The sequence below is a fragment of the Ursus americanus genome, chromosome X, assembly GCF_024610735.1.
Source record: "Ursus americanus isolate L20-20 chromosome X, mUrsAme1.1.p, whole genome shotgun sequence".
Taxonomy (NCBI): Eukaryota; Metazoa; Chordata; class Mammalia; order Carnivora; family Ursidae; genus Ursus; species Ursus americanus.
Genome location: NC_142164.1, coordinates 16,882,854 through 16,906,493, shown reverse-complemented (window position 1 = coordinate 16,906,493; position 23,640 = coordinate 16,882,854). Strand labels below are relative to the sequence as shown.

Genomic DNA, 23,640 nt, shown 5'->3' with positions numbered 1-23,640 from the left:
ATCTCACTGAAAAATTCAAAAATTGTTAATAGTCACTTCATTCTTCTGTCAAGTCGTGGGTGATGCGGATTCAGAGCTCCCCAGAGCCCAGTGTGGGCTCCAAGAGGCAATGCCAGGAGCTACACGAACCAAACCTGGATCTGGGGTCTCCCTGTGGGCAGCCAGTCTTATATGATCTGCCTTCAGAAAACTCTCAAGACCGCAGCAGTCTGTTTCAGGAATATGTGCCTCATTTACTTTTTTTTTTTTTAAGGGGGAAGTGCAATCAGAGAGAAATGGTGACACGGGAACTACGGAGCCAGGTAGGTCCCAAACCGTGCCGACCCTGTGTGTCTAAGCAGTGCCGGGTTCAAGGTACCTGATGATATAGTCAGCTGGGGCCGTGATGGAAACAGGTTGATGTAATCACTGAGGCAGTTCAACTCCTAGATGATGACCTTCACTGAACAGGAAAATCGAATACCCATGACCCCAGGCTGCTGAACTCACTCAGGAAACAGCATTCCCACAGATTCAAGCCACGGTTCCCCCCCCCCCCCCGCACCCTTTCTTCCCCTCCACAGATCGGGAGACCCCTCCTTGCCAGGTCCTCATCTGTCTACCTGTCTGCCTCCCCCACCAAAAGCAGAGCGAGTGGAGTGTTTGACTTTGAATCCCCAGTACCTCACACAGTCTGGGTTCTCCGAACTGGTTTCAGGAGTAATTCCCAGAAATGCTGAGCTCTTCACAAGAGTAGTGACTAGGAAGACGGCTCTGGAACCAGACTGAGTGTGATTCATTTCAGAAAAATATTTGACCGTGGCCAAGTCACTAAACCTCTCTAAGCCTCAGTTTCCTCATCTGTAAAATGGGGAAAATAATGTTACCCACCTGGTAGTGCTGTGGTGGGGATTAAATGGGATGTTGCCCATAAAGGGCTTAGCACAGTGCCTGGCTCAATAAATGTTAATGATTATTAGCACCGCCCCCACCACAGGTGCTCAATAAAAACTCGCTGAATTGAAGTCACACCAGTGGGAATGACTAGCAGATGTGAAGGCCGCCTGGGCTCTTTTTTTTTTTCTTTTTTTTCTTTCTTTCTTTCTTTTTTTTTTTTTTTGGTTTTTCCCACCTCACTCTGCCCCAGATGACCTCTGAGATTTTTCTCTTTTTTTTCTTTTTCCTTTCTTTCCTTTTTTTTTCTTTTTTCTTTTTTGATTAAAGAGATCAAATAGGGGATAGTTAGGCTGCAGTTTTGCTGATCTTCAGTTTTTCATTCAGGGCAGAACACCAAGTCTGGCAAAGTCAGGCAGATGATTTTCTGAGAAATATGACAAGGCTATTAAAAACTCTAAATGAAAGTTGTGTAATGAGCATGAATCTGAATACATTTAAATTTCCTCCAGATCCAGTAATTCCAGCAACACCGTGACATATATTTCTAAGTGTGCTTTTGCGGACGTGAGGAGACCAAGGCCCTAAAAGATAGCAGGATTTCTTTTAGGGTGGGGGTGGGGAGGGGATGCACAATTGTCATGAAAATTAACCCCTGAAAATGCACAGGATTTTATTACCAAACGGATGCCTGAGGAGATTACTAGATTTTTAGGGTCTTTACTATCAAGAGAGCAACCTGCATGCCTGAAATAATTAAGAAGAGACTCAATTATCTAGTAAACTGAAATTTCAAACCACCCTGCTTACCTAAATGAGAAAAGCTGCTTAGACTAAAGCGTCATTACTTCTATTTAGAGAAGCCTTCGCAAAGATATACAAGGAGCTAAAGAATGGGACCCCACATTCTTCCCTAAGCCACAACAATGCCTGTTTATGTAAATAAGATTTTCAATAACGGGACAGAATCTGAAAAAAAATGTTTTCATTATTGTCTCTGAAAAAATGCAAATGCAGAAGATGAAAGTCAAGGGGCTTTCACTAGAATGGGCCCTGAATACCCTAAAATATTTATTCTATGTGAGCCTGAGTCTGGAATCCAAGTGGTTCTAACAAATAGGCAAGGAAGGACCCGTTCTCAAAAATGTCTGAGTACGATAGGAGGAGGCGCAAAGCTCTCTCTGACTCCGTGGCAAGTGGAGTGCATATTTATTCCAAAACTCGGTTTACAAAGAAATAAAAGTAGTAGTAGATATCTATTTATGTTTATTTGGCAGCCCCTTCCAAACTCTGGGCCAAAACATAAATATCCTTGCCTCCATCGTCACCATCTGACAATCAAACACCCCCGCATGACCATAACAGCCTCCAGGCGCAAACTAAAAGCTCATTAAAGCCTATATGGAGGCTATGTATAGAAGAACTAAACAAAGAGGGAGCGAACTATTAGCCAAATTAATTAGACTGTTCATACTTCTGACAACTATCGCTATTTGTTTGAACTCAAGTGTCCAGCTCCTTCTCTGATAGGTATTGATAACTACAGAGATACCACAGAGCCAGAGTTTTAAACTGCGCCCTGTAGGTTTCTGGTTCGAGAACTCGGGTTTTGACCCGTACTCTGTATATCAGCCTTCCTGTTGCTGTTTAGGCAGCTGATAAGAGGCAGAAATCCTTCTTGCTCATTAGGCCATTAGCTGCTGTTAAGCAAAGGGCTGGGGCTGGGGAGGGGGGTGTTCGGTGGCCCAGAGGAATGTGCCGGACTCCACATATAAAGCCAGCCCCGATTTGGGGTTAAGAATTTAACCTTAAAAGGCTGACAAGTCATAAATTTGCCTGAGGTTCATATATATGTGTGACTTTCACAGTTTATATTTCCTAGCCAGGACTCAAAGTCAAAACATGCCCCTGATTAATGAATGGTACTAATTGTTATTCCTGACTTGAGAACATTAGTCTTTATCCAAAATATTTTCTTTAAAAACACACAATCTCATACCTAAAACTCTCTGGCTTAGGGGAGTTTGGACAACCAGTTGGGGAAAAAAATAGGAGGAGGAGCCTAATGTTATCTGTTACTTGGTGCTACCATTTTGGTAGTCCAGATTGACTCAAATGCTTCCATTTCATTGTGTCCATCAAGCAAAGTGCAAAGGAATGTCCCCCAAATCTAAACATCTGAGATAAAGCAACCATCTGTGACTCTACACAAAAACTGAGCGGGGGCGGAGGCAAGGGTGGGGGTGGAAGGGCTGAAGTATCTCCGAGCACGTTTTGTCTAACTTATCTTGTTAAATATTTATACATAGGTGCATAACCTAACAGCCTTGGCCAAGCTTGGAAGAGATAATAGACACAGGACAAACAAAAGATCCCCATAAGTGTAAAGACAAGGGAAAAAATGCCAAGGAATAGTCCAACTGGAAGACGCTCTTTAACCCGAAGTCAAATTTGAAACTAGGACAATAAAATCCTGCAAGGGACACAATGTCCTGAAATGTGATCACTTCATCAGGGAAAAGCAAGCTACATTTGGTCAGCCTGTGAGCTAGGTGTCAATTCCACCCCACATTAGCAGTGTTTCAAAGGGGCTCCCTGATCTTCAGAAAAAGGAAAAGCAATTCGGTGGAAGACAAGAGATTTCTAAGAACAAAGATGCAATTTGCATTCATTGAGAATTATGACAAAGTGAGAGAGAATGTAAACTACATAGCGATGATCTGAGATACTCCAGTCGGATATATTTAGCCTGCTGCTATCTGTACAGAAACCCTTTTAAATACTCGGAGTTCTTAGAAAGTGGAATGTAAATTCATCGGTGCATATTTTAGAACTCTGCATTTCCAAACTAACTAAGGAGTCGAATTTCGAAATATCCCCGGGAGAAGTAACCAGGTACCCCAACCAAATACGCGGGCAGAAGTGGAAAGGGTGTTTTCTCTCCAGAATCACTGAGGGCAAGCGGATGTGGAGGAGGCAGAGGAAGATGGGCGAAGAGAGAGGAAAAAAGGAAATCAGGAGCTAGAGGAAAAGGAAACACAACTTAAAAACTAAAATACAGAGGAAAATATAAAACATTCCACTCCTCCAATTTTTTTAGAGAACAAGAAACACAAAACCATCCAATAAATATAACAAATCATAAAACACCTTCTGTTCTAAATTATAACCAGTTGAGAGAGAGCGTGAGGGTAGAAAGGAGGAAGGCGAAAAAAGGGAAGCTGTGGGGAGCAGTCCAGCGGATGATGAATGGGGGGGCTTGGTAGCTTCGGAGATTTTCTGAGCCCCAGGAGGGCAGCGATGGGTGTGCTCAGAACACCCGCTGCTCCCTTAGCTACGGGTGTCCTAGTAACTCGGGCTACTTCTTATCGCTCTATGAAATAAATGGCGATGAGCTTTTGGAGAATTTTACCCAGAATTGTTAGTCGGCGATACATCTCATTGCCACTAGGACCTAGCTTGAAAATAAAACTGGATATTGCAGAGGGGCGGAGAAAGCCTGAATGATTGACTAAATGCCGGTTCCAACTCCTTCAAGCTTTGTGAATGAGGCAACTTTACTCCCCCAAAGAACAAAGAAAAGGCAATCTGACAGCTTTTGAAGGCCAAAAGAACCTTCAGGCAACGTTATTAAATTGACCCACAGCACTGAAGTTTCAAAGGCAAGAAATGACTTAGGTTTTAGAAATTAACACTTGTATAAAACCTTCAGAATTCCACAGGGGAAAATAAACCTTTATTTCAGAAATAAACTTTGAAGTTTGAAAACAAAGCAGAAAATCGGTTTCTGAAAACAGAAGGGACTATTTGAAACACTGAGCACAGTTCTTCCATGGCCCTCTGAATAGCTTCAAAAGTTCCACTCTGACTTCTGGGGATGGCCAGAGAAGGTACACCCCAGAGGGCCAGTAAAAAAAAAAAAGTGGGAAACCATGAAGTCCCTAGGGTAAGAACAAAATGGTCTCCGAAGATACTTGCCTCTGGCCACATTAAATTAAGCCAAGGCGTAGACAAGAGGCTCTAACTATCTGGGAGAGCAAAGATTGTTTTCCAAACTAGTCACAAAGTTATTAGTGACCTTACGGGCTAATTCCAGCCCCTTCATTCTACTCCCCCTTCCCTCCTTCTTCCCCCAACTCTCTGAATCTCTTTCTCCTCCCCCATCCTCCCCCTCCCCATACATTTCTTGCTGGGCCACATGAATGAATGAACAGCCAAGCACAGCACAAATGCAAGAAATCAAAAGAACATGGATCTATTATGTGCAAGACCCTCCCCTGAGTCCTGCAAGGTCCTTGTCCTCAAGGAACTTACACTTGGAAGCAGCCCTTCTCAAGCTTCAACGTGCATACAAATCAACTGGGGGCCTTGTTCAAAGGGAACTAGGCATGGGGAACCGTGATATGGTTCGTGCAGCAGATGGCATCGCACGGCCACCTTGAAGGGTGGCTAGGACTAGAGCAGGCACTGATGGAAGGCAGAGTGTCAGGTGGCCCAGCAGGAAAGGCTCGGAGGCCAACAACTACAGGGTCCTTTCAGTTAAGGAGTTTGAGGTCTGCTGTGCTTAAACAGAGGGCGCACAGGCCAAGGAGGTAAGCGTGAAAGACATGATGGAGGCAGACTGACAGGACTTAGCCATTTAATTTGGGGGGGATGAGATGTGGACAAAGAGAAATCCAAGATCATTGCCTGGTTTCAGGTCTGGGCACCCGAGTTGCTATGGCCACAGATGCAGAATGCTGGAGGGGGGCAGGTTTGCGCAGGCGGGAGGAGAAAATGATGGGCTGGTTTTTGGCTCTGCGGAAAAGGAAGCCCCGATAGGACTTCTGGATGGAGATGTTCGGCAGGGCGACTGGCAGATCCTGAACGGGACAGCAAGGAAGAGGTCAGGCTGGAAAGGGAGACGGGAGTGATTCGAACAGCGAAGATAATGAAGTCATGGGAATGGGTGTGGGAATGAGCAGAGAGAGAACAGAAGGGGCAAAAGGACAAACACGACTGGAGCACTTGCGTCTAAGAGAGGGTGGGAGGAAGGAGGCAAACAGGCAGAGACAGAATCAGCCTTAGAGGAGAGAGGCCCGGAGTGAAAAATGTCACCAAGTCAAAGGAGTGTGGGAAGTTAAGTCAAATGTTTTCTATCCAGCCCATCTTCCTTCCCCTCAGAATCCAGTGGGCACACTGGGAAGAGCCTGAGCTATTGAGTGAGACAAACCTGGATGCAAATCCTGGCTCTGCATATTACACAGCCTCGGGGAAAATAAGCCTTTCTGGGCCTCTGTCTCTTCATCTGTAAAACCGAGATGACATCACCTCCCTTCCAGGATTGCCGTGTAGATTAAAGGAGATTAAATATAAAGCAACTGGCACATAGTAGGCACTCAGTAAATGGTAGTTTCTGTGCTCTTGCCTCGGGAGCCCTTCCATACTATTCCATTAACCTGAAAGTGGTCTCGAAAAAATCTACTGGAGAACAAGGGGTTTCAAGTTTACATTGAATGCAAGTAGAAGCCTGGATGAAGGCAACCTCTTGAACAATAAGGAAATTAAAGAAACTCTTCATGCCAGAGAAACAGAAAATTCTATCACCCTCTCCCCCCCCCAAACAACAACAAAACACATTACATCTCTATAGACACTTCAGAAAAGATCAGCCCAATTACACAAGTATGCCTAGTACTCGCTTGGAACCACATGTTTCAGAGAGCAGCCAGCAGGGCCCAGTCTCTATGCCACTCCGGACTACAGCTTTCATTCTCCAGAGTGGGAGGCTGCTCCCCAGTGGGGGCTGAGGGTGGCCGAGGGGCCTCTCTGTTGGAACCAGGCAGGTCAGCAGAACTCCGAAGCTTCGGACACTTTATGAGTGGTGGTATTGTCTGTACATAAGATATGTGAAAGCAAGGCTTGCACGACACAAATGTAAGGTAGGGTTGTGAAAGACCACCCACTGCTAAGAGTAACAATTAGCAACTTCCAAACAGTTTAAATAGCATGCAAAATTATTAATTACTGCTATCAGAAATGAAAGAAATCCAATCCCTTGCTTCAAATGTACTTCTCTACATCCCCCTCCCCACCCTTGTGTATGTGTGTGTGTGTGTGTGTGTGTGTGTGTGTGTGTGTTTGGTAGTGCATTATCTTATTTGCAAAATCTTGGACCATGACAACATCTACTCATATTTTCTCCTAATCAAGAGAATTCTTGAAGTCTTTGGCAGTTTTTTTTAAATCACCAGATGTTGGCAAAATGCATTTTAAGATGTGTCACATGCAAAAGCCTGGAAAATATCATCCACACCCATGACTTCCAACTTGAGCCTATATGCTGATGAGTCCCAACTACGCTTCTTCCGAACTCCAGAAGAGTGTATACACTACTTCCCAGAGTGATCTCATCTATTCCCAGACTTTCAGTTCCCATCTATATGTTGTTAATGTCCGAGTATGTATCACCAGCCCTGATTTTTCTCTCTTCTACCATCTGAAACACGACCTCGACTACCTAGCAGACATTTCCGCCTCACGGATCAAAGAACCCCTCAAACTCAACCCCTTCAAAATCAAACTCATTATTTCACCCCTTAAAAATATGTCCTTCCTGGGGCGCCTGGCTGGCTCAGTTGATAGAGCATGTGACTCTTGACCTCGGGATCGTGAGCTCGAGCCCCCATGTCAGGGGTAGAGTTTACTTAAAAATATACGTTCCCTCTATATTCCACTCATTCAGTCAACAGATATTTACTGAGCACCTATTATGTGCCATAGTCCCACCACCCAGAAAAACAAGAAGTTCTAGACTCTCCCTCCTGTTCTCGTGTCCAGTCAGCAAGTCATACCGGATCCACTTCCTCTAGTGTCTCAGCTTGATCTTTTACTCGCCTACTTACTGCCCTGCTTTTTTTTTGCACCTGTATTACTAAGACTCCCGGCCAGTCATTCTCCATACTGAATACCGTTTTCTCTGCTTCAAATGTTTTCATGGCTCTTCATCATTCTTGGATACAGCCCAAGGAAACTCCTCAGCATTTCCTGCTTACTTTTCTAGTTCATCTTTCTTTACTTTACCCCCCACAGCTGTCCTCCAACCAATCCAAACCAGTCCAGTCCAAAAAATGTGTCATTTTGTCTCTACGTGCCTTTGCATATACCTTATGTGACAGCCCACTTCAGGCAGCTAGGCACCCCTCGTCCATAGCTCAACCACCCCCAGATCCCTACATGGTGCCCGGCTCCACGGCTTCCTCCCTGGGCGGTGATTGTATCTTATTCATCAGCTCCTAGCTCAGTACCTGGCATAGAATCAGGGCTCAATGAATGTTGGCTGAAGGAGAGAATGAATGAAAAACTTTTCAATATTTATGCAGCGATGGCATATAGAGTTCATTATTAGTAGGTTTCTTTCCTGAGAATCTCCATCTGTTTTTGGAAACAACTAAATGTGGTCCCCAGTACAATCACTCCATGAAAGCGAACTTGGAAATGGCCTCTTGGGTCACATTCTCATTGCTATGGAGCTCAACATTGCAATGCAGCCCGTGCTAGAAGTCATTCTCCAAAATGAGCCAAATTCACAGTATGGGTTGACCATCACTGCTTTAAATGAGGGTCACATCTCTGTACTTAGGAAAATGATGCAACTTAATAAATGAGCTCTATGATATCAGGGACAATTCACTTTGCAACAATTTGGGGCCAAACCAACTGAAAATGGTTGACTCGAGCTCGGAGAAGCTATACCCCTATCTCTTCCCAGGGTAAGTTAGGCTTTTTTTCCCCTAGGTTATTAAGGATGTACAGATGTAGGGTTATTATATGGGTGTATGTATGAGTGTACAAATGTGGGTGTGTGTGTTAGAACCAGGCAGGTCAGCAGAACTCCGAAGCTATGGACACTTTATGAGTGGTGGCATTGTCTGTACATAAGATATGTGAAAGCAAGGCTTTCACGACACAAATGTAAGGTAGGGTTGTGAAAGAACACTCACTACTAAGAGTAATAATTAACAACTTTCAAACAGTTTAAATAACATAATTATAAATTGTTCCTATCAAAATAATAGAAATAACAAATATTATACATATATAAACTATGAATATACACACACGTGTGTGTATATAAATATAAATACATATAAAACCTATCCAAACACCATATTTTTTTAAAGTAGGCTCTATGCCCAACTTGGGGCTTGGACTCACAACCCCAAGACCAAGAGTCACATGTTCTACCAACTGAGCCAGCCAGGCGCCCCTCAGGCACCACATTTAGAGAGGGCTGAGGGGGGTGCCTGGGTGGTGCCGTCAGGTAAGCATCCGACTCTTGGTTTCGGCTCAGGTCCTGATCTCGGGGTCATGGGTTCGAGCCCCGTGTCAAGCCCCACATGGGGCTCTGCGCTCAGCGTGGAGTCTGCTTAAGATTCTCTCCCCCCCGCCAAATAAATAAATAGATCTTAGAGAAACCTGCAGGTAAAAATTTCTCTCTCCTTGTCACTTCCTCCCCAGACTTCAGTTTTGAAAGAGGGGAAACAAGGCTCCCAGGGCCACAAAGAACAAATAAATGGGCTTCACCTCCACCACCCCATCCTCAATCCCTACTGCAGATCAACTTAGACAATGATGCATCCAGAGACTCGGTCCTTCTCTAGGTATATGCCATCCTCGGATCTCATTCAACAGTGGTCAAGTACTGTAGACTGTGTCTTTAGGTGTTTATTCTTCCTTTCGCTCCAACCTTTATTAATAACTCTGTACAAGGCACTCTACTCACCCCTCTAGAGGCTATCATGCTGAATCAAATATGGCTTCTGCATTCAACAGTTGTAGGGTCTGGCAGAGGCTATGAGTAAGCTATGTACTTCAAAAAAACGTGGATACGAAGCAAGAAGAAGTACAGATAGAGTATTTCTGGGACCCAGATGCACTTGGGGGCATATCTCCGTATTTTCTATGCACATGCGAGCTTCCCAATTCAAATGTTTTTCAATCCTTCAGGCTGTTATGCGTCAGTGAACTTTCTGATACATACCAGAGTAAGGGCTTTGAATGTCCTCCTTGTATCTGTTGCTCTAACCCTTCCTCTCTTCCCCACGTTTCCCTCAGCTTCAATCATCCAAACCAAAATTGGACAAAGAGCAATGGGGTATCCCAGGATGCTGATACATACCACAAGTACCAGAATGCAGTGTGGGAGAGAGGGAGCAGAGCCGCAATTGAGGAAGAAAGTATGCAAACACAGTTCTGATAGTATTTCCAAATGAACATCACCCCTTTCTTTTTCACCTTCTTTCCTAGTTGAGCCTCTAGCTGAAAGAACTCCCGATGGCTAGGGAGCCAACTAGTTGAGTGTTCTCAGCTGACTTTAAAAGCTTGCCCCAGTGCATACAGAAATTAAGAGCCCTCTCAGGAGGCCCTTTATCCTACTCCAATAAAATTTCCATGGCTGAATATCCACTTTGGATTATGTCCTTTTAAATGTACATTTATGAAGCTTCATGTTATAGGTAAGAAACACCAAACACCAAAGAAAAACTTGATTTTTGAAACCTAAATGCCACAGATCTGTAAAGTAAATAAACGCATTTATGTATATGCGATATATTTAATTCATCTATAAACTTCTTAGAATAGCCTTGTAAACGAGCATGGAACACTTACCTCTTGGAAAGATTTGGCTAGTCTACTTCTTTCGGGAAATTATAGTACAGCCGCATGAATTAAACCAGTCCTTTGTCACTTACCTATAGACAACAAATGGATTTTTGACCTGAAAAAGGAGCTGCTTTTTTAGAAACCTTAATATATTAGTAAAAGTGAATCAACTACTTAAATATTGGCTTTATAGAAATTTTACGTTGCTAATACATTTCTACTTCCAATCATTCATGTGGTCTACAAGTATTTATTGAGCACCTATGATTTGTACTATGCTCTTCACTAGACACAGCAGATACAAAGATGAAGATCACGGTCTAGATATAGATGGCTGGGAACCCATACTTTAAAGATGCCATACTCAGGATTTCTAATTTTCCAGTCATAAACTTATTTCCAAAAGGCAGACTCGAAAAGGCTGATTAAAATTATAGTCTAGAGGGGCGCCTGGGTGGCACAGCGGTTAAGCGTCTGCCTTCGGCTCAGGGCGTGATCCCGGCGTTCTGGGATCGAGCCCCACGTCAGGGTCCTCTGCTATGGGCCTGCTTCTTCCTCTCCCACTCCCCCTGCTTGTGTTCCCTCTCTCGCTGGCTGTCTCTATCTCTGTCAAATAAATAAATAAAATCTTTAAAAAAAAATTATAGTCTAGAATCCTGCCTTATTCTGGATGTATAAAAGAAATGCATGCCACATCATGGAAATTCTGAAAAACAGGATATTCTCAAAATCCTCACTTCTGAGAAATGCTCATCATTCAACTTTCAGGTGGATGGCTAGAATACAGCAAGTGGAGGTTTCTTTTATAATGACTTTAACTTCCCTGTCCCTACTTATTGCCACTTTCACTTGTATTTTATCTCCCTTCCTATCAATTATTTATCAATATAAGCCTATTAAGTATACTTCAAAGAGCTTAGTAGATTTACTAATCTAGCATATAAATACAATTTCGGCTACTGGAAGTAATTAACTGTTTGGAACACTAGCAATGCATTTGGTCCTAACATTGACTCCTTTTTACTCATGAGGAAAAATACAACTCTCAAATAAGGCTTTACCCAACTACACACAAAGAGAGGCAAAAGTGGACATGCCTTTCTTGGTAATCAATCTGGATTCATTTTTGTTTAAAAATGGCGGACAAGTATTTCTAATAATTAGCCCTCGGACAATTGAGGTTTAATTGGCCTACTCTGAAGTATAGAACTAAATCTCCTTTACTTTGCATATTCAACAAGGTTTTCAAGTGAGACTACTGTGCTCCAGTGAGGGTTTTCTCCGCACACGCAGCATTTCAAAATGCACATTTTCTCTGCTGGTATGCCCACCTTCACCTCGCTTTCTGACTCGCATTCTCCCTGTCATTCTATCTCGGAAGGTAAATTCCCATTACCTTATGCTGTCTCTAAAGCCAGTCTGGGGCCCATGATTTGGATTCTATTCTCTGATGCTCATTTCTTAATGGAGCGCTGGGGATCCTGTTTCAAGCCAGACGATTTGCTAAATATGGGCAGATGGGGGGGGGTCCTGCCCACACCTTCCATTAGACCCTAGATTACCCAAAACATCAAACCCCTTTGCAAGCTTGGCTAGGGCTGAATAGATGTTGGCTCCTGGTATGGTCTCTTGAATTTAGCCCGAGCACAAATTCTGATCCCAGGCTACAGAAACGTGTGAGGTACTTCAACAGGTCCATGCATGTGTTATACCTCGATTCCCAAATACGGCAATGTCAACGTCAGTGAGAAAGGTCTAGCTGACATTAAATCAAAGAGAGTTTGATTTAAGAGAGGTCTTTACAATTTATGTGCTATAATAATGGTTGATCTGTGATGATACTATGCCAATCATAACAATGTTGCTAATTTCAATTTGTTCTCTGGGTACTCAACATTAATAAGCCCTTCCTGATGGTAAGAGTCACCAGCTAACAGAGGAAAGACTGAATCTGGCTCCAGGCAAAATAATATGTAGCCTAAAAAGTTTGTCCACCTACCCCAACGGTGTATCCGAACAAACTGGACTTAGGCTTTTAAAATAAGTAAGATGACGCAGAGCTTAGGAAAGTATCTGAGAGTTCATAGAGAATACGTCATGATCTAGAAATTCTATTATCGTCAATAATTTACTAAGCGTGCTATGGTGCTCTTGGTATTGTGCTCAACTGCACCAACTGCAGTGCTTTCCCTTTAAGAAGCTTCTAATCTAAAACATACAAATAACCATATGCAGAAAAAAGCGAGAGATCAGAGTAAAGGAAGCATTCACAAAAATGTACAAATTCAGCATGCCAGAACTTTTCAGTTGAGCAATATGATCCCTAGTGAAATTCTTTCCAAATGATGTATCGTGTGCACAAGTTATAAGTGATTATCTTCAATTTTCTTAGAAATGAGTAATAAGATACCTCTTAAGACCCATGCTTTTGTATATGCATCAAACACTAAAGTTGGCGTGGTCATTGATAGCTGCCATTTAAGGAGAAAACATATTTTCTGTCTTGCCTCATAGCAGACCCAGGCCTCTTTCTTCCCAGGTTGGTAATAAGCAGCCTTTTTCTAGGCTACAGCGAACAGCAAACATTGCAACTCCGAAGATCAAAGTAGCAGAACGCTCAAAAATATTGCATCAAAATATTGGATGCAATCTACCAGCCCGTAAGGAAAAAAAAATTGCAAAACCGACGCCATCTGTGTCATCCAGCATCCATCGGGATCATCTCATGCATGCATCTCCTAACGCCTGCGTGGAATTTGCTCCAAGAATTAGGAAAACTCTCTTTAAGATGGCGGCCTAATAAGAGCGACCGCCCTATCTCCCACTTCATCTCTTCAGTGCTTTTCCCTTGCCCAGGCTGGCTATTGTGACCATTTCAGCCAATTTCCTGGAGGTATTTTCTAGCCCTTTTCACCCTATTTAATCCTACAAGTTTCCTGAGAAGCCTGTTTACTCGTAGGCTCCCCCACTAGACTGTGAGCGCCTTGACAAAAGGGGCTGTGTCTTCCTCCCCTCGGCACCTCCCGCACGCACGTCGCGCGGGGCCTGGCAGTCCAGCGCCCGCCAGCCAGCTCCTCCAGCGGCCGCACGCTGCCCTCCGAGGCCAGCCCGGTACCACCCGTCAGGGCTGGCCTCCGCCATCGAGGCGCACCGGCCTCCGAGGAGGCCTCCGAACTGTGCAATAATGCGACTTTTGTCAGGGCGCGAACACATCACCTGCTCGCCCGCACGTCGAGTGCGGTCTCGGGGGACAGGAAGTCCTTCCACATGCACACCCCGGGGCTTGTTCTCCCCCCCCCCCCCGACGTCAGGGGCGCTAGCTGCTTCGAACTAATTGGGGAGCCGCAGCGGGCAACCCAGACACGGCCGCAGGTTCTCACGCTTGAAAACAACAACGACAACAAATAACCAAACTCCCACTTTGTGGCAGGGGCGCGGATTTTTATTTTTATGGTGTTTCATCTATTTTGAGAAACTCCAAGTCGGGCTTGGCTCTTCAGGGTTGCCTTTGACCCATATGGGAGTTTGGCCTTTGGGATGGGTTCCTGCGCTTTCCAGGGCCCGCTCTAAGGCAAGATCCCTCAATCTTTGGGGAGTTGCAACACTACCACGGTTTGTTTGATTTTCTCATTCCCAGCCGTCCCCTTCACCGACACCCCCCACAAAAGCGGTGTATGGCATTCATAAAGTGAATTACACTTGATTTTTGTTTAGAGGAATTTTTTTTTTCAGACTTCTGTAACATTCCCTTGAGACAATTGGAAACATCATTGTCTGATTACTAGCTCACTTTCCTTGCCTAAAATTGTATCCATTCTTGATTGCGCCTGTGGGTAGGTTAAGCAAAACAAAATAAACATCCAGACTTATGAGCTCATTGGCTTTTTTCTGAATTTTTCTAAATTAAATAAGGGCAAAAGAGCTACACTGAAAGTCAGTTATATGGATTTTTCTGCCAAATGCTAACTCTGTGTGCCTGGTTTCCATCTGTGGTGCTTTCCAAGTTACAAATCCTTAAAAAGAGAGAGGGGGGGGTATGAAAAGATCTATGGATTTGGGGGACATGCTATTTAGAATTGCTATCCCATGCCTTTGAACGCTCTAAAAGAAATGGGAACATGAGATTGTAAGGCTTTCGATCAGCTTTGTGGAAGTCTGGTGTAGCCCGTCAGCACCAGTGATTTATTTTTTAGGCTGGCTGATTTCAAATGCCATTTAGTCTCATCCATATTAGCATAAGAAATGTACCTTATCCACTCTAACCCAATTCAGCTAATGGCCAAAGTTAGCAGTCAATCCCAAATGGTCCCCCTAAGTGAGACAGGACATTCTTGAGGATTTCTCCTTACTGTGACCAAATCTCATTTTATCTGGGACAAAGAGAGCTTTAATTAGCAGTTAATACAGTGACATGGGCAAAATGCACATGGCTTAAAATATAGATGGGGGAAAAAAAGTCAAGTGGTCATCTTGATGGCTCGTAACTATCAAATAATTTGCAGCTCTCTTTCAATTTCCAACCACTGAACGACAGCAGCAAATGACACATTTATTCACTTTGAAATGATGCACTTGCCATTGTATTTAGTCGGCCATTATCGTCTCTTCTCTGAAATACTGATGAGCTCTTTCCACTCGTGGACATTAGGATTTTCACCATGTTTCCAATTCTACAGTGACCAGAGTTGCCCAAGGGAAATTTGGGACACATGGTTTTCACGGCAAGACAAGAGTGCTGGAAATCTGTGCAGCCCCCGGAAAATTCAGGATATATGGTAGCTGCCTGGGTGTCACCATATTTGAAGTTTGGCTTTACTCCAGCACGAGTCAGAACGGTGCCTGTCCGCCACCTAGAAGGTGCTGGCCACCGCACACGTTCGTTAACTAGAAGTGAAGTAGGGAAGTTGGGTGTATATGAAGACCCTTGGAAAGTGATTTTGCCCACAGAGTTTGGGAAATACTGGAGGAAAAAGAAAAATCCCCATTAGGAATTCCTGTTCTCTACAGCATGGCCATCCTTAGGCAGGGAGCAAGGGAGCTCGCAGGGCGAGAGCCCAGGCCAAATCTCTTACACACAGTGTGTGGGCCCTCCCAACTCTTGTATACAGATGCTGCAAAGAGGCAGGCAGCCAGAGAGCTGGGGAGGAGGAGGGAGGGCCAGCGCCAGCACGAGTGTGTGTAGAGGGAGGGGGTTGCTAAATGAGTATCAATGTGTTCCTTCTGGTCTTTTTCTTCTTTTAAGCACAACCTTTACTCCCAGGCTTCGAATCAGCCAAAAGTGGCCCCAACCCCAACCCCGGAAGCATTCATCTTGCGGGGACTCATCCTGTGAGGACCAATTTTTACATTATCAACAGAAGCGTGTTCTCTGGCCTGAGCAATCTAATTACCACGGCACTTCGAGGGGAGAGAGATTTCGCCTGTTGTTCCAGCTCTGTGGAACTGATTCATAGGTTGCCCCTTACAGCTCCCGCACACGCCCACGTGGTACGTTATTAACACAGAGCAGTGGAAGAGGTAGTTCTCCCCTCCCATAGAGCGAAATCCTGCAACGCAATATTTAACATATGCGCAAATGCATTTCAGTCGCCAAAAGGGGTGACCAATTACCTTTGCAACCAAACAGCAGGCTCGCTCGGCTCTTTTCATCTACCTAAAGAAAAGGCTGAGGGCTGAGGGCGCGCTGGCTGCCTAGGTAACCTCCTGCTAGTGAACGCTCGCTGGCAGCGCCCACAGGGCGCGCATCGCACTCGCAACTTGGTCCAACCATCAGGCCCGCCTCTCTGACTTGTTGAGAGCCACGAGCCAAGTTTTGACGAGGGCTGCTCCCCGATCCCTCCGAAGCGCGGGACGCGCGCCTCGCTAGAGGCAAGGGCTGGGAAGAGACCCCGAAGGCCACGGACGTCTCAGGGTTTTGCAAACACCACCGGCCGCTTCTGCAGCGCGCACCTCTGATAAATTAACCTGTTTCAGACCAACTCTTCTTGCCCGCATTGTCAGTGTAGCAACTTGTCCTAATTGGATTCTAAGGCAGGCTTTTAGGAGTCCAACCGCGGGACAGTCAATCACACAGGGCCATCAATATTCATCTGTTGACAGCGGCAACCCTTAGCTAAGGTTAAAATATGCCCTTACAACACGATCTGATTGTGCAGAACAAAAGGCAGGCGTTCGGAAACTTTCCTCCACCTAAAATCATCTCCCCTTCAGGGTCCAGCCTGTCAAGAAGGCAGATGAATTTGAGAAGGGGAGGAGTTAAATCATCTTTGGACTCCTGCTCCCCGGCCAGCAGCACCGTTTTCGAAGCGATTTTGCCAACCTAGATAAGGGACGCTGTTTTGAAGGGAAAGGTTCAGTCTTCCTCATCTTGGGGACCCTCCTACTCAAAAGTTTCCCCCAGCGTGTACTCTACCTGCCACTGCGGATTCGGAGATCTGTCCCCAACTTTGCCTGCACTTGGGCCCGCGAACCCCCGGAACCCAGGCTGCGAAAAAGAGGGCGTGGGGGTCAGGTTGGGGAGAGAATGGCCGTAGCCACGGTCCAGATCCGGCTGAAACGCTGGCACGTTCGTGCAAGCGAGGGTGGCAAATGCTCGAGGCACCGGCTCGGCCGTGGGGCGCCAGTTTACCGAGGCCCGGGGAAGCTGCTCCCACCTTCCCGCCCTCCCCAAAAAAATGGGCGCTCGTGAGAAGGCCCTCCCGGCCGTGCTTCCTACCCGCACCTTCCCTGACAGTAAAGCGAGCCCGGGAGATGCGGACACGGTTCACACTCACCCCTCCGCCCTCCCCCGGTAGACCTGGCCGGGCCCCGGGCGCAGGACCACTCCCAGGTGCCCAGCGGCGGGGCGCACCACCGCGGCCCCACGAGGCCAGCGCGCCCGGGGTACGGTCGCCACGCGCCCCCGGCTCCCCGCCAGGCGCGGGGAACGCGCGCGGGGACGCCTCCTCACCTGGCACGGGGGTTTCGGGCACCCACTTGAGTCCGGGCTGCAGTCTCTGGAAGAAGGAGCGGACCTGGTGACAGGTGGCGTCCGGCGGCGGCGGCGGGGGCTGCGCCTGTCCCGGGCAGTCCAAGCTGAGCAGCATCGCCACCACCAAGCACGCGGTGCGCACGGTCCCCGCCATCCTGCTTCGCGGGCAGGGAGGAGAGCGCGGGAGAGTGGCAGCGGGGGCGAGAGCGGTCCCGAGACTCGGCGAGGCTGGCAGCGGCCCTGAGGAGCGGGAGACGTGCCGCTACCCAGCCGCGGCAAAAGTTTCCTCGCAGCTACCTGGGCGCGGGGCGAGGGCGGGAACTGCTCGGCGGCTCGGGCGGGGCGGGGCCGGCGGGCGGGGCGGGGCGACGGGGGACCGGGTGGGGCGGGGCGAGGCCAAGCGCGCGGCCAGGGGGCGGCGGCCGCCGAGCTGCGGCTAGCCTGCGGGTGCGGGGCGCAGGGCTGCGGGGTTGGCTGGGGCACGGCTGCTCGGGGACCTGGCGGGAGCGGCGGGGAGGAGGGCGCCGAGCGCGTGCGGTGGCTCCTGGCGGCCCAGCCCAGCTGCCCGCTCGCCGCCGCTCTACCCAGGGCGCTCTGGCATAACTACTGCAGAGGGGCTGCGGGCTCCGGCGCGCTGATTGGCTTCCCAGCAGCCGTCCCCTCTGACTGGCTCTGGGAGAAGTTCCCCAGCCTCACTCCTCCTTCCCGCCGCTCATTGGCCTACAGCCGGCAGGGCTTTTCCCTTTAGGATTTTTGCAACCTCTCCATCCTTCCTCGGGGTGCGTGAGGGCTCCCTGGCCTCGGGGCCCCTCTCCGCTTGGCCACAGGCCTCCTTCTAGCCTGGTGCAGCTCGCCCCTGGCCACCGGAGCCACCCGAGGTCTTCCTCCTCCGCACAAAATCCACCTCCTCTTCCTGCTCTCAGAGGGGCTTCCCTCGAGCCGTTTTCCCAACGCAGCAGCCCCGGCGGGTTTGCAAACCCAACCCACGAATAGTCCCATTCGGGGGCAGCTGGGGACCGCCGTTGCGGGGGGGGGGGAGGTTCACAGCCTGCCTCATCTTCGACTCCTGTACCTAAAAAGTCTACAAGCCCGTGGGATTTGCTACGTTTGATTCCAAAGAGCCACACAAAGTCAGAGAAAGCACCTGATCCCAGGATGTTAAAAGAATCTGTCTCCTGCAAGATAGCCCCCGGTGACCCCTCATGAAGCAAAGCATAACTGGTGACAACAAAATAACCTGGGGCTTAACGCCAGCCTAACTCATTAGAAAATCATTGGACACAGCAGATTCATCGAGCCAGAGCTTGCCTGTTTCGTAGATGGAGTAGAAGGCTGTTTGAACTGTCTCCTAGACCCAAATCCCCACCTCTCCTGCCTAAATTTCTCCATTAGAAATCCAGTTCTTTGAAAATGAAATACCTCTCAAAGGAGGAATGCATTTAGTCATTACCTACGTGCTCCTAGGTAGGGATCTTTAACTCTCTTATTCTTCTCTGTGACTCCCCCCCCCAACATGCCTCTTAGCATGGTGCCTTGCACGTCCTAGGAACTCAAAAAGTACTCGTATAATGATATGATTTAACACCTCAGTGTGGATTAGTTTATCATCTGATTGTGTTGTTTCTGATTTAGGTAAAAGTAGGTTTTGATAAGGAAAGAAAAGGGAGAGCCTCCACACCACGAATTTTCCAGGGAGTGCCAGGCCAGGGGAGAGGAGGTCATATGCCAGAACTTGTGGGCTGAGAAACGAGGTGGAGGAAAGGTAGGCTGCTGAGGAGCTCGCTCATTCATTCATTCATTCATTCTGTAACAAAGATCTGAACTCCTACTATGCACCAGACACGTGCGATGCAAACAGACAATGGGGATCCAAAGATTAACCCTTGGTACCTAACTTCAAAGAGCTACAAGTCTAATGGGGAAAAACAACCAAACAGAAAATGTTAACACAGCACATGGTCAGTGATAAGAGAGAAGCAAGGGCAGTGTTCTAAGGGGTGAGAGAGTAGGTCAGAGAAAGCTTCCCAGAAGAGACGGTGCCCTAAACTCAGGCTTACAAGGCCAGTAGGAGTTGAGGTCAGAAAAGAAGACAGCGAGGAGGGGGCCAGGGGAAAAGAAGCAGCACGAACAGAGACACAGAGACGGAACAGGGAGAGAGCCTGCAGGGCCCCATTGGAGGGTGGGAAGTACAAGTAACCGCTCAGGCTGGGTGGGGGCGGGGAATGGGTCAGAAGAGCTCACGAGGCCAGGGTGAGCGAAGTGAGCGAACAAGGGCCAGGTGATGCAGTCTGGAAGCCAGGCCAAGGAGCCTGGGGATCCGCTTAAGGGAATGCTAAGCAGAAGGGTGACATGATCACATTTGCCTGAGGAAAAGATCTCTCCAGCCAACTTTGTGGATTGTGGAGAATGGCTTGGAGAAGAAAGAGGATTGGAAGCAAGCTAAAATGCTGTGAAAATCATCCAGACCAGAAGCGATAAAGGCCCAGGGCAGAGGAGATGTGGAAGGGGGGGGGAAACTAGCAGTGGTATTTGGGAGGAGATTGAAAAAGGCTTAGTGACCTGGTGGATGTGGGGGATGGGAGAGGAGTCAAGGACGGAGGGCTCATTCATTCTTTTTTCAACAAACATTTGAGTGCCGCCTATGTATCTGGCATTCTTCTCCTACTTCATAATTTTGCCTGGGGCTAGGCCTGCGCCTGCATTGAACATTTGACAAATGACATATCCACTTTAAAAGAAACACCAATTAAGAGTCATAATTTGGCTGGTGAGTTTGATATGTTCCACCTGTGGAGCCCTGTGACCAAAGGGCAGATTGGAAGGCAAGCATTGATTGAATTTCATGACCTTGCAGAGGAAGACATGACCTCCCATAAATTCATGATCTTCCAGAGCTCATGCAAGTAACTACAAAGGCAACAGTTGTTTTCAACTACTGGGTATTGAGTACCTTGAAATGAGGGACTGAGACCTATTTTTAATATAAACTTGTTTATGTGTTATGCTCCGTATCAGCCGGGGCAGTACTTCCCAAAGAAAAGTGTGTGAATCCCTGGTGATAGGTGGGCCAGTGAAGCTTTTTGGGTTTTATTTTAATCAATATTTATTTTAATGTGGATTAGAAAAATATATACATGAGTAGTGCACCTAACCCACTACGGCGTTAGGACAAAGCTAAGCACACAGCGCTGGCACAAATTGCTTTCAATAAAAACGTGAGCCGGCTGGAAGAAAAACATGAAAGAGTATTGGGAATATGACGATACGGCAAAACTTGTGGGGTGCTATGTGAATGATCCAGGATTGGGGCTGGCTCATAGGCAAACCAGCCCTGAGGTTTGGAGAAATCGGTCTTTGGCCTCAAAGCATCTGCTCTTCCTCCAAGCAGCTTCTTCAAGGCTTTAAGCCAACCTAAGGGAGGAGTGAATAAGAGCCCCTAGGCTTAAGAAGTGGTTCCATTTTTATAAAGGGCCTCTCAAGGATTTCTGGCCTTCCAGCCCCCAAGCGATGACTCCGGCAGTGGAATTTCAGGCACTGGAACAGACCCCGGGGAACAAGAGGCTTTTGGTCAGGAACTGCGATCGATCCGGTGCCATCTGCCGATCCAGTGACACGGAGTTTCACTGACAAACAGCCACTTCCTTTCCCGAAGTCTGAAATCTGTTCCGTTCTGTACTCTCCACTGCCCAGATGAGTGACTATGAATTAAGATTGGGTTTTCTTTTTTCTCTTTTACATAAACAACCATCTTACCCTCCAAGGCTCCCTTCCTCGTGTTAGGAGTCAGGCCAATGACTCATTCTTACTCTTCAGCTGGAAGAGACAAAGAGAAACAATCAGTCGTGAAACACAAAAGGATGTGCTGATTGAGCCAGTGTTCACTTTCTACAATTCATGGTTCTGTGCTTTCAGGCCCCATTGGAAGCATTTAGATGACACCGTTGGGCCCCATTTTCCTCTTCGGACCTCAGAAGAACTTTTCTTCACCTTTCGTTCCTAGTCTCCAGTTTGAAAGAATTCGAGAATTCCCAGCTGTAGCCAGCAGCTATTATCTTGCTGTAGCTGGGAGGAGAGTCTAGTTCCATGGCTCCAAAAGCAGCATAAATCAAGGGTTCTGGGAGAGAGTTAAGAAAGGGTGTTCAGCAGCTGCCGCCATGGGAGGGGCTCACACACAGCCGTGCACACGGCCACACACGCACGCATGGTTTGTCTTGGGCCCGGTTCCCTTTGCCCCCCCCAGATGATGCCCTCCTCTCTCCACCCCCCTCAGGTGCACAGTGCCTTCTCCTCTTCACCCTGCCCTCAAAACTGGCTTTCAGAGAAGAAACTTGCAGACTCATCTGCCTACAGTCTATCTGGATGATAGCATATAATGGGGCTGCCCACCCAGGGGTACGGGTATTTTAACAGGGATCAAAGCTTTAAACCAAAGGAACAGAGCTCTCCAAACTGTGGAATTCCAGGCATTCGCCAGTGGGAAGAGAGTGTTTAAACTGAGGGGCAATGAGGCCTTTTTGGTGCACCTGAAATCACATCATGTAGACAGTTGCTTATATGTTGGACCGCTGCTACTCACAGTCAACACCTCCCTAGCCACACCTCTGCACTCTATGGCACACAGCCACTTTGTCTCCCCTTCTCTTGCAGTGTATGACTCCTTTGTGGGGCGGAGAGGAGGGGAGGCGCCAGGCACACTGATCCCAATTCTCCCAAATGTATAAGCTATGATCAGAGAATGAATTATGGTCCTTTGGGAAAGAGTGTTCATTCATTCATCCCAGCCAGGAGGCCGGTGCAATGTAAATGGTAACTTTGTAAGTTGAAAGACTTAAAGCCATTTTGAAAATTGCATAATAATCCTAGGCAGAGTTTGGCTCCGTGTGTATGGAAAATTAATAGGGCCGGCTGAGATGCTTGCATTATGAGTTGTGGATGGATAGTCTCTCTTCAGACTGGGGACTATGCTTGGCCCTCACTAAATCCACAAAATATACTGAGGTTCTTGTAGACTAGAGTCCAAGACTTGAAAAAAAAAACTATTGGAATTTGTATTTGTGGCATCATGTTGATTACTACAAATAAAAAATTATTCTGTTCTGTCTTTGTTTGTATGAAGGGTATTGATCTAGATTCCTAACATATTTCTTCCTACCCCTAGTCCATTGATTTTTTTTGATTGGGCAGATATAGTGTGTGTATCTATCTATATCTAACATTTTGTCTCCTGCATAGGATATTTGGTTTTCTAAACAACTTAAGGGGTTTGTAGTTTGGTGGTTGAGACTATGCTAGCATTAAATCTAAAGGCTGGTTTTTTATGTGCCAAGTGGCAAAAACATCCTTTGTTTTGCTTTGAATTATTGTGGCCCCAAAAACACAGTGTGTTCAGGTAATATCATATATTTACTTGTCGTATGGCGTGTAGAACCTGTGAGTGATTTTACTATGTTTTTTTAATCTGGGTCTTTATGATCTGGAGCCTAGGTCTCCAGTAGGTCAACAGAGGATCTCCAACAGTTGACCTCTCACGTTGTTTCCTTCCATCAGGGTCCTTTCTCATCCTCAGAGCTCCCTGAATTCCCAGCAGTTTGGGGGAGGAAAATCGACAGCCACCACCACAGAGAGCAATTCATGCTTTCTCAACCACCTCTCCCATCCCACTTCCCAAATCCCATCCACAGTTCTAAGTCTCGGGGATTTTCAAAAGTAGCATCTTTCAAGAAAAGGCCATCCCCACCCCACCCCTAACTCTATAGTTATCATAAAGGCTATCCCTGAGGAAGTGTGTTCCTGAGCAGCAGTGGGGGGGGGGGGGAGGGGGCCTGCAGCCAAAGGAAGGGGAGAGTAGTACCGAACCATTCTATAGCCTACCCACTAAGCCCAGCGTCTGCCATATTTGCTGTACCAACACCTGGAGGTGTTGTAAGCTTTACAAGCCATGACTTGTAAGCTTTAGATGAGCATCGGTTCTCATTATGCTTCTCTCTCTATTTCCTCTAGTACAATGCTGCTCAAAGTGTGGTCTGTGTACCTGTGCTGGCCCCTGCACTGTTTGCTACAGGTCTGTGCCAAATTTAAGTACAAAAAGGGAGACTGAGCCTTTAGAAAATTGTATAGCATTTTGATACCGCAGCCACATGTAAGCCCATGAT

General features: G+C 46.9%; 1 protein-coding gene across 1 annotated transcript in view; it reads right to left on the bottom strand.

The window, feature by feature from the left end:
• GPC3 (glypican 3) overlaps positions 1-17,817 on the bottom strand; it is a 405,964-nt gene extending 388,147 nt beyond the window's left edge. Inside the window, exon 1 of the mRNA XM_087860008.1 lies at positions 17,468-17,817. Within this exon, the coding sequence (XP_087716134.1) occupies positions 17,468-17,642 (175 nt within the window). The 5' untranslated portion in view covers positions 17,643-17,817. The remainder of the gene's footprint in view (positions 1-17,467) is intronic.
• Positions 17,818-23,640: the final 5,823 nt, after the last annotated feature.